This window comes from Triticum urartu, chromosome 2A, assembly GCF_056163025.1.
Source record: "Triticum urartu cultivar PI428250 chromosome 2A, HENAU_Tu73, whole genome shotgun sequence".
NCBI lineage: Eukaryota > Viridiplantae > Streptophyta > Magnoliopsida > Poales > Poaceae > Triticum > Triticum urartu.
The window spans coordinates 759,326,479-759,338,289 of record NC_141874.1 but is presented as its reverse complement, the minus strand read 5'-3'; the positions used below and the strand labels follow the sequence as shown (position 1 = coordinate 759,338,289).

At 47.5% G+C, this 11,811-nt stretch overlaps 1 protein-coding gene across 1 annotated transcript; it reads right to left on the bottom strand.

Moving 5' to 3' along the window:
• Positions 1 to 289: 289 nt before the first annotated feature.
• LOC125540343 (cationic peroxidase SPC4) lies at positions 290 to 1,629 on the bottom strand. The gene has a single exon (XM_048703953.2). It carries the CDS (start codon positions 1,543 to 1,545, stop codon positions 520 to 522), a length of 1,026 nt encoding a protein of 341 aa, XP_048559910.1. The 5' UTR covers positions 1,546 to 1,629; the 3' UTR covers positions 290 to 519.
• Positions 1,630 to 11,811: the final 10,182 nt, after the last annotated feature.

The window sequence follows — 11,811 nt, the reverse complement described above, 5'->3', positions numbered from 1 at the left end:
GAAGTTCTTTTCACTACCGCAATTAATATAGTTGTGGTACAATTAAGTTTAGTCTAAGTGGACTTTTGTAGAAAAAACACAAGTATCTACCTAAGAACCCAGAGAGCGTAATCTTTTCACCGGGGTTTACAATTTCAGTTAAGAAAAACTCTCGGACCTCGTCGAAATATGCCAACAATTGTTTCAGATTTTCATCTATTTAAATCCATTTATTTTTTTAATGAATGTTGTCCTAATTTAATTGGTTCGAAACTAGTTTGAATCTGGTCCCAAAATTCAAGGTTACAAATATTTCGGTACCCGCCGGGTGAAATTTCATTGAAATGTTGAACCTTGAGCAAGCAAGCACTCAGTGACTCCCTGATGAAGTCTCTTATTACACTACAGACTATCGAGCCAAAGCAGGCACACACACACGGGAGCAGAAATTAACAGCTGACATACACGAAGCCATGCACGTGCATGCTATCTAGCGCACGACTAGCAGGAAACGTACACAGGCTAATCAGTCGATCGACATCACGCAGAAGCCGCGAATCCCTCCTCCTCGACGGCGTCGACGACGGTGTCGATGGCGCGCCGGGCGTTGGGGCTGAAGCAGCTGCGGCGGATCTCGCCCACGTTCCCGCCGGGCCTCGGCGCGGTGGCGAGCTTGGCCATGGACTTGGCGAACTGCGCGAAGAAGGCGTCCTTGCTCTGCGCGAACTGCCTCACGATGGGCGCCGTGGTGCTGTCCTTGATGAGCGCCATGTCGGAGGTGAACACGCCCTGGCTGTTCACCAGCGCCTTGTAGTAGCCGTTGTCGAACAGGTCGGGGGTCACCACGTCCAGGTTCTGCAGCCGGGTCGGGGCCGCGCTGCAGTTCGCCGCCAGCCTCCGGGAGAAGGTGTCGTCCATGCGCTGAGCCCGGTCGCGGAAGAAGGGGCAGCCCGTCCTCCCGACGGTGTGGGCGCCGGAGAGCGCCACCAGGTCGGCAAGGTCGCGGAGGCCCTTGGCGCTGAAGGCGCGCGCGAGGGCGGAGACGCTGGCGGTGGCCGGCGACGGGAGGGCGTTGACGGCGTTCTGTGACGCCGGGGCGAGGCTGTCGAACTGGCCCTGCGGCACGGTGTAGTTGGGCCCGCCGGAGAGCACGACGGCGTCGCGGGTGGCCAGCGCCGAGATGTCGGCACAGGACACGGTGGCGCCGCAGGCCGCGTGCACCTTGGCGCGGATGTCCTCCACCAGCTGCAGCGCCCGCGGCTGCAGCGTGGTGTTGGGCCCCATGGCCTGCTCCGTGCCGCTGCCCTTGAGGTAGACGGACGCGTCGCAGCCCTGCGGGAAGCAGTCGTGGAAGAAGATGCGGAGGAGGCCGGCGGCGAGCGCCACCTCGCGCTGGAGCGCCGCCTGCACGGAGGACAGCACGATGCTCTCCAGCTGCGGGCACGTCGCCGAGTGGAAGCCGGCGCTGTCCAGAGGGGCGGACAGCGCCGGGGAGAGCAGAACGGCGACGGTAAGGAAGGCCAGAACCAGTGCGCCTGCGCCGCCGCTGCTGCTCGCCATCGCCATAGTTGGTGCGGTGCGGTGGGTGTGGACTGTGGAGTAAGCTAGCTAGCTAAGGCTAGGCGTGTGGCTTGCTCAAGTCTAGCGAAACGGCCGTTATTTATAAGCTAAACGGGACACAACCAAGTGGAGATATTTGTCCAATTAATCCTAGCATGGATCACACCAAGAATACTCAAAGGAAGTTAAAGATAAGCATGACAGTGAGATGTAGGACATAGTTGGGCTTCATTTCTTTAAGATGGCTCTGCTCTAGTATGTTGAAGATTCAAATTTGTTAGTACATGCAAACCATTCAGAAAAAGAAAAATCGTGTTTGTAGCATACATTTTGCTAGCTGTCGGCAATGTCGAAAAGCGACGTTGAATATTGCGATGGTGCAATTATTAAGTTTGTTTTTCATTTCAAAACAATTTATATGAGCCAATGCGTATATGGTACTGAAACGTGGGGTGGTACGTGTCCATCAAGAAGGTTTATCCAGATGGTTGCTAAGCTCTTTCTTCTTCAAAGACAATATTGCCCACGCTATACTAAAATCTAAACTCTCTCTGCTTGACAAGTTGATAGAGCCGACACCTAACATGTCAATATATTCGTTGTGGTAATCTATAGTGGCACGCGTTTCGCAAGAAGGTTGCTAAAGTCCTTTGTTCAATGATAATATTCTCCACCGATCTGTACTGAAATCACATGATATACAATAGTAGTTTTTATCCCAAACCGTAGGCATGTATGTACGCTGGTCAAAGTACAGTCATTGCATTGCAAGTGGGAAAGGGCACGCCTCCACACTTTTTTTTTTGAAAAGGAGAATGTACCCTCGACCTCTGCATCTGGATGAAGCATGCAGTCATATTATTAATTATTCACAAAAACCATACAAGACGATACATCAATAAGCCCAACACCGTTGCTACTCCTATCCCTTGATGAAGGCGTGTCTAATGTTCGGGCCTAATACCAAATAGACATCGCACCAAAGTCTAACACCTAAAGCCGGGCTCCCATCTAAGCCACTACCTGTATTGGGTCCCACACCGGTCTGGCACACTTCCAGTGAGCACCGCACGCTGTAAGGGCCGTCACCTCCATCTTCCCTCGGTCCATCCTCAGAGCAGAACGGATGCACCGACCTTGCCAGGCCTCTCTGTCATCAACGCCACCATGACGCCAAACAACTTCCTCCTATGCGAGTCCATCTCCGCGCATCAGACGCCGAGTCTCCACAACGCCACACCACCGAGAACCGCCACCATCAATGTGGAAGACGAAGCACCGCTCCACCAGAGACACCATCCTTCGATCCCTCGAGCCCGTGTGCACCTCCAAGAATGACGCCCCCAAGGGGGGAAACGACACCAGATAGCCGCCGTCATCCAATCTACTGATTTTGGGTTCCCCCGGAGGTAGCAGAGAGTGAACTTGAACTTCTCCACGGCGATGCCTTCAGAAAGGGAACGACGTAGACAGCATCGCCATCACAGACCTTGGCAATAGCCAATAGCAGGTTTTCACCCATAATCAGATCGAAGACCTCCATCTCTCATGCACGTGTCGTCGCCATCCCTGCCGGGATCTCACCAGCACACCCCAACACCAACCCCCCTACGGTCCAAGGACTGCGCCTTCAGGAAGGGGAACGACACCGTAGCGCCGCCGTCGTCCCCAAGCAGGACCAAGGGTTTCCCCTAGATGCAGGGAAGGGTGGGTGGGGGTTGAGAAACCTCAACGAAGACTCCAAGGAGTGGATCGGCGCCGTGGCATCATCGTCGTTGTGGCCGCCATTGCCGGCCAAGGGTTTCCCCCGGTCCCAAGAGCCCTACCATCCAATCACGGCCCACCACCCGGATCCGTCGAGCAAGGCCACACCGAAGCCCAGATCAAGCCGGATAAGGTGAAGGAGATGAAGCTGGCGCTGGTCGATCCAGATCTGGAGACCGGACGACGGAAATCACGACCGCCATGAGCTCCCACAACCGGGTCCTCGCCGCCCTCGCAAGCCGAGGAAGACCGGCCACACACCCGCAGCCACCCTCCGTCGCATGGAAGGTGCCACCCACCTTGACCGGGGCCGCCACCCCGACACACCAGGCTCTCCTGCGCGAGGCAGCAGGAACCGGCCCCACCGCCACCTTCCTCGACGCCGCGCGGGCTTGACAGCAGCTATCTCTTGTGGTGGCGAGATCTGGAGGGAGGGGAAAGGGGGCTGGCGGCGCTCTAGGGTTGGGGCCGCCGCGGGGGCGGGGAAGGGCACGCCTCCACACTGGTTTAGAGAAAAGAAAAAATTATGAGCCACGTACGAATCGATCTGATTGAACAAATTGGCGAATATGCCATGATTCCGGCCCGGGTTCTTGGGCTATGTATCAATCTCTGGGCGGGTATCATATATTGTGTGCTAGTAACGTGTTCCATGTCTTCCTGAATAATTAAGGGCAATGCATGCTTTGTGATCCTGCATTGCATCGGTGTACTTTTCTGTTAGCTTGTGCTGATCAAGTGGGTGAGTTCTAATACGGGATCGGTCGGTCGGTCTTAAGTAGTATTGTTAATATATAACTGCTTGACTAAACCATGTATAGGTCTTCCCCTCTCGAACTGCAAGTAGGTGCCATATGCCAGGCAGCTTCTGAAGAGAAAAGATAGCAATTGTCTTACACCCTCGGATCCATATATCAATTGTCACTAATTTAGTGCAATGTTATATTAAATCAGCGATAATTAATATAGATCGGAGAGAGTAATAAATAAATAGTTTAAATCCAGCATCCGTTTCGTTTGACAGGAAAAAAAGGAGAAAACAGGCATGCAGTAGTAGCGTGGAACAAAGTGCTGGCATTGTTTTAACGTCCCACATTTTTTCAGATTTTTTCGAAACTTTAAAACATGATTTCCACAAAGTCTTTTGGATGTTGGTTTTTGTATGATAATCTCCCAAACTATACTGAGCGTGGTACTATACTAAAGTAGGAAGCACGTGTAAAAAGATACCCCCTCCATTTCTAAATATGAACTCTTTTAGAGGTTTCAATATAGATTTTACATGAAGCAAAATGAGTGAATCTGCACTCTAAATCTCTCTATACATTCATATATAGTTCGTATTGAAATCTCACAAAGGTCATATATTTAAAATGAAGGGAGTACCCTCAAGGAGACGATAGATCGGTGAGGAGTGAGGAGACCACACGACACAAGAGGTGGCCGGCCATGGCTGGCTAGCTCGATGGTGAAAGTAGGAGTATCTTGTCATACATGTATGGAAAGTGAGTGCATGCATGCTGGGATCAAGGAAACGTGCATAAAGTCACGTACGGACGCACGTTGCACCCCCAGACTTTTTCGTGCATGACTAGCAGCGTGCCCGTGCCTATAAAGCTGACAAGCCGACACTCACAAATGGGTTGAAATACATCGGTCTGATGCCGCCTCAACTTTGGGGCGCGGCCCTAGGCTTGTCGTACCGCGGCGCAATGACAAGGAGGTAAGAGCGTCTACAATTGGACTATAAATCCGACCTCTCAAACACTTATAATTATCGGTCATGCCTCAAACAATACATTCAACATTCAGATATCTTAAATTAGAAATTTCAAATTCGTATTATTACATGCAACGTAAAAGCGATCTTTAAATGTAGCTCATCTGACTCTGCCGTGCCCATGTCCGGCGGCCGGCTCCACTCCCCAGAGTGTTGGTCTGGTCGCCGGCTAGGTAGAGTAGGCCATGGGGCACGAGCCGGCTCACGAGACTTAAGGTGCCGCCGTCTCCCATGCTATACTCTTTCCCGTCAGAGCCCGGAACCCGTTGGGTGTCGATGGACGTCAGATCGATGATGAATCCGTCCTGCAAATGAGCCGGCCACATTACCACGACACGGTTGTGGTGCCTGAACTGCTGCACTATACGAGGCGCCGAAGAGTGCGACTCCGCCTTGCCGCCGTCCACTGCCGCGAGATCTGCCGCTGCCCCCCGCGTCCGCGGCCTCGCACGGCGGGCCGCCGTGCCATGTTTTCGTCGGATGACGGCCATGGTGCGTCCATGGCCTTGGAGCGCCAACGGAGGGGTTGAGCGTTCACCACTGCGTTTGGACGCCACACGGACCGGTGAGACAGCGACGTCACACCTAGCGTCATATCCATGCGCCATTTGGGTGGACGCAATGAATTCCTGAAGGAAGGAGTCCGAGCACTGCCGTGCACGGGCCTCCTCCTGGGAGCTGCGGAGCGCAAGACGAACGGCCATGTCCTCCTCGGGGTCATGTGGTATGATCGCTGGTTTTTTGAGTCGAGGACGGATCGCTAGTTTGTGTGGTCATCCTAACTATGCTGAATTTGTATTTTTTTTGCTTCCCAGTTTATATTGATTCTAAAATGTGCCGATATTTGATATAGGAATATTTATATTTTAAGCATTTTACAAATATCCACTGTGTGTTGGGAAATTGGTTGTCTTATGTTTTAAAGATGTTTACCATGTATTAAAAAAATCCTTCCTACATAAAAAAAATCCTTCCTATATAAAAAAAATCCTTCCTTTAGTTAAAAAAATGTTCATCATATAACTTAAGAAATATTACGATGTATGAAAAAGTTTTCATCATGTATTAGAAAATAGTGAGCCCTATGTTTAAAAAAATGTTTATAGTGTATTTTGCAAATATTCATCTTGTACAAAAATTATTATCTTGTAATTATAAAAATGTTCATTGTGTGTTTAAAAATATACATATTTTATTGTAAAAACTATTATGTATTAAAAAACCATGTGTATCATAAAACATTCATCATCTGTTTAAGGAAAGTTCGTTTTTATTGAAAACAAATGTGCATATATATTGGAAAAAATGATATTGTGTTTATAAAATGTTAATCATGTATCAAACAAATGTTTTTCATGTATTAAAAATGTTTGTATAGTTTGGAAGAAATGATTATATCTATCTAAGAAATAAACTTGGAAAAAAGGAAGGTTGTAAAATACAGGGACGAAGACAAAAACCAAAACAAAAAGAGGAAAGGAACAGAAAAAGCCTAAGAAAAAACACCCAAAATGAAAAACCGTAGCCAAAATGTAAAAGGAAAACAAAGTAAAAATCGCATAAAATAATCCAAAGAAATTTGCCCCGTTACTCCCTTACTAGGCCGGCACACTTAGGGCTGCGCTGAGGCGAGCACTGACTGTAACTCACAATAAGTGAGGTGTAGCTTTTGTGGTTTCAACTGAGTGCTCCTTCTACATATAGAGACTATTAACAGGGGTTTTTAGTTCAAATAGAGAATAGCTACTAAAACGCCCAAACAGGGTCCTACAGGAAAAAACAGTTGCGCAAAAATATATTCAAATATTATTAAAAATGTTGATAAGTTTTTGTAAAAATATAAAATATTAAAAAATGTCTTAGAAACGTTGAAACTTTTATATAAACGTTCACATATTTCAAAAATATTCATGGATTTATAAAATGTGTCCATGAATAATAAAAAAAATGTCAGGCAAATACTGCTTGTGTGTTATAAAATAGTTAATACTTAAAAAACTGGAAAATGAAAAACAAAAAAAGAAGGAAAGGAACAAAAAAAGGAAAATAGGAAACCAGCAATAAAAGTTCAGAAGAAAACCGGTAGAAACGTGCGCCCGAATTTGAGCTAGGTCCATATTCACCAAATGACTTCATCTCAACTCGTCTTTCCACCGGCCGTAGTTGTTGCAATACAACTACCAAATGACTGCATCTCACCTTCAACCTTCCAGCTGGCAGCTATAGTTGCTCCTTTTAGCTGGAGCCGTTGGAGCTGCAACAGTGAAAATTGCAGTCCAAACAAACACGACCTAATTAAATATTTGGTTGAGTTGAGGTGCTTCTTTTGCTATTGGAAGCATCTACAGCCGGACTCCTCAAACGTCCCTATACGTCCGGGGGGACGGCCTAGTCGGTGAACGGTCAAGAAATCACGACTTAGCCACACCACTCATATCGGTCCTATATGTCCGCTCAAACCGGCACTCCTCTTATCGTGCCCATATCTAGGGTTGATATGGGGAGGCCCACAGGCGCTCGGGTTTGCCCTCCATGTCGGATCCGGACCAAGCCCTAGAGAGTCCACTCCACTCCTCCCCCAAGCTCCTGCCTGGCAATCTTTGGCCTTCTTCGACATGGCAGGCAGTGGATCCGACTTCGAAATCTCCTGATCTATAGATTGGGACCTCATCCCTTGCGGCGACGAGGAGGAGTTCGTTGTCGGGTTGGCACTCCGCCGTTCTCGGGAGGAAATGCTAACTCCATAGTTGGAGTCGCTCCGACGCGAATCCATTGTATATTTGCAAATGGCGCTTGGATCTAGCGGCACTGATGGCTCAAGCCGCATGAACGCGGCCTCACCTTGACGCGACAAACCCTTCCGTGGCGCCTTGTCGCTGTGGTTTCGGGGTCCGACTTAGATATCAATGCAGCAAGCGCTACGGCCCAATTGGTTTGGAGGACCAGTGTGCCCACTGTACGAGGAACAAGGCGCAACAGCCCTAGAGGCTGAGGCCGGGGAGGCGGAGTCGCATGCGCCTTCGGCAACAACAAGGAAGCCCTCCGTGCTCGCATCCTCGAGAAGCGGCACAGGATGACAACACGTGCCATTCAGCCAGTCCTGAGATTTTCTAGGCCCTGGGCAAAAATATTTTTCAGGCAAGGGGGCCCCTAATACAAGAGCCAAAATAGTAAACAATATTTGAATGGCAATATGGTGGGATGTCAAACCTTCAGGCAAGCCCGTAACAACATTTTTTGCAGAGTGCATGTGTACGCACCAAGGTTCAATGTGAATTATCCAGGGCGTGTATGAGCCTTAGCGCATAACTAAATTGTCCACGAGTTCGCTACAAAAGAGCGATCTGACCGTATCGTTCGCGTGGGCTGCATGTAACTGCTACTACGACTCGGCCTTTGGATGGTTGATGAATAGGCATCACAGGCCTACCTTGGGGGCCTCCCGGGGTGCCCCCCCCCCCTCCCCCCCTCCCCGTCCCCTTCAGTGCCGGGCCTGGCGTCATTGCAAGGGAGCAAAGTCGGGCAGGCTGTGCCATGGTTGAAAAGGCACCCAAAGAGGAGAAGGAAGAAGCTGGTGACAGATCGGGCAACTTTGGTGGTGAGCAAATCCGATTCGATCCACTTTGCGTCTTTGAAGGCTACTTCCATGACAAAGACGACAAGGCCAAGAACAAGGGCAAGGACAAGGACATGCAGGAAAATATATGGTGCACCGAAGTTTGTGGTGCTACCGATACACCGAACTCACGTTGTGCTTTTAAAATGTTCAAGAAATTCTGAAAATAAAATTTAGCACACTCACACAACATTAATGTAGATAGTCACAAAATTTCAAGTCAAAATTCGAAGCATAACTCTAAAAACAAAAATGACAAATTCAACACTGAATAGTACTACATACCATAACTTGGGCTTTTGATTGCCCACTATCACACTGATATTAAATTTGTCATTTTTGTATTTCAAAACATATTTCAAAATTTTATACGAAATATTAGAAAATTATATGTTGATATTGTGTTAACATGTTAGATTTTTTAATATATTTTTTTAAATATTGTATGGTATCCAGTGCCTTGGATATATTCCCAAGATCTGTGGGTCAGTCAAAGCTAATATACGGAGCAGATAAAAACAAACTAAACTATATTATTGTTAAATGAAGCTGCTGATGGTAGCTTTGCCTAGCCCTGCCATGTGTCCCGTCTGCATGCACGTTTTCCCATGCATGCACCTACCCAAATATTCCACCGAAAATGCTAGACCTATGAAAGAGGATACGTAAGGTTACGAGACGTTCCAAACTAATCTTAAACATCTCCCCCTGATTTTTAGGGGGTGGGCCCCTCATCCCCTAAACGCCAATCTAATTCTGCCACGTTGACTGGTACGGAAACTTAAGTAGATCTTTTATGTAGGTGTAGCATTGCTCATATTCCACCCACCGACAGACTTGCATGCAAGCCTGCATGTAAAACAATGGAGATGGCCATATATGGGGCAATGTGCATGGACGCCGTACGCAGCTCCATGTTCGGTCCGGCCACGTACACATGTTGATAATTGGCGCCAGCATCTGTAGCAGTACTAGCGGGGTGCGGCGTAGATTTACTAGTATTGATGGCACTATCAAAACGTCTATTGGAATTGATAGGTCACCCGCACAACGTTTACGAGTTGGAAGATCTTGAGGAAGCTCACTATTCTTATATTAGTAAGATGTCAACGAATGTAAGAAGAGTGTACAAGATCGACTTCTCATTATGGAATATGAAGAAGTATACTCTTCAGAAAGTTGTGTTAAGCTATGTAGATGGGTTGAGTAGCATGGAAGAAGCGCTGATCGGAATGTTGTTAAACAACCCCTTTTACTATCAGGATAAAGGGTGGGATGCGTCATGGGAGTATGTCCCAGAGATAGGAGAAATCTCTCGGGTGCTATTTCACGTTTACTTGAGGGCGCAATTTGACTCGAAGATATGGAAGGCATATCCAGGAGTTAGTTACTCACGGTTGGGTAGCGAAGTGATTATAGTAATCAAGGATGAAACATATATCGATCTGGAATCATTGTTAGAAGATGTAGGTATTCCTGGGAAAATCGACTATCTCGATGAGGAGAATAGTACAACCCCTTGTCTGGTTTGTACCCCACATGAAAGAAAAGTCATCGTTTTAGCGGATGGGTGTATTGAAGTGGAGAACAACGAGGATTATCTGTGATAGAAGGCTTCGTTACAATCCTAGCTATGCCATAGGGGTAAATAGCAATGTCGCACGTGTTTTTGCTGTTGTTAGATCCACGACATAGATCTAAAAGATGGCTCCACATGCACAGAGGGTGGTATACCACTTCGTAAATAGAAGAAAGAATGGGAAGATTTGAGACGAACCACATTTCCAAGAGATTGATGTCTACTCCGTGTCCTGTAACCTCGAATCTAGTGGAAAAAGAAAAAGCTTGTTCCACTTCAACGCTGTTATCTGCATCGGGCGATACTCCTTCAACGAGAGTGAGTCGCTTAACACGGAACCACTTTCAGAAGCTTTATTGAGTTCGAGTTTTGATAGTTGCGAAGATCCGAGTTCGGCTACTTACGAAGAAGGGGAGACTACCCTATTCCTACCCCCACAGACAGACTAGCTAAGCGTGGTAGTTGAGTGAACAGGCTATCAAGAGATTTATGCCCTCTATCTGATAGTGGTAAATAGAAGCCGTAGGAATTTCCCCATCTATATACATTCGAACCGCTCTTCGTCATATTTCACTCTTCTAGAGGATAAAATACAACGATTTACTCACCCTATTCAAACAGTACCTAAACATGGAAGAGAGAGTCGACGATGCCTTCCCGTCAACATCCTGCAGCAATCGGCATAACGTCAAACAAGTGTTGTCGATTTGGCAGCGCTCGCTCGTAGGAAGCAAAAACGATCGCGTGCCTCATCCTTTGTCATGACTCTATTCCTAGGTCAAGGGCAAAACGAACCCTATGAGGACATAAGCACAAACCGACTTACCTGGGAGTGTATAAAACCGGGCCCCCGTTTTACACCATAACTCGAGTACCCGATAAATGGAAGGGATAACCTTCCTATGTCAGATGGAGTGTATAGATGACGAATATTGAACATCATAACCACGAATAGGAATGAAACGGCAATAGCTCCTATATGAACTACTGGGGAGATCATAGCGGAGAAGTCGAGACCTAACAAAATAAGTAAACCAGAAGTGTCGCAAAAGACTAGGATGGGAAACAAAACGGAATGTACCGGATTTTTAGCACGTACAACCATCAAACCAGAGACCAAAGCAGGGCTCGACAAAACAGAAAGTATCATGGTACGTCGTCCTCCCTTGAAATGGAACTTGAATGCTGGAGCAAGAAGACGCATTCAAGTCGATCTATTACAACCAGAGCGGTTGTTCGTATTTCATTTTCTTCTTCCAAGCCGACGCTCTTCTTATAAAAGAAAGCACTCATTGAATTACTTACTGAATCTCGTCTTTCTCTCGGCGCCGAGAATTTTTTACGTGTCCGGGTCGATCAGAGGTTCGGCTTGCTTCTCCCCCACCCTCGCCTATGAAATGGATAATCCTTGCTGCCATAGCAGCAGGATTTTAAGGGCTTCTGTTGAAGCGGAATAGGAGGAAGCCATGCATTCTTTCAAGAATCTCCAACCCCCCCCCCCCCCTTTACCTTCTCTTTCTATTCTATAAAAAG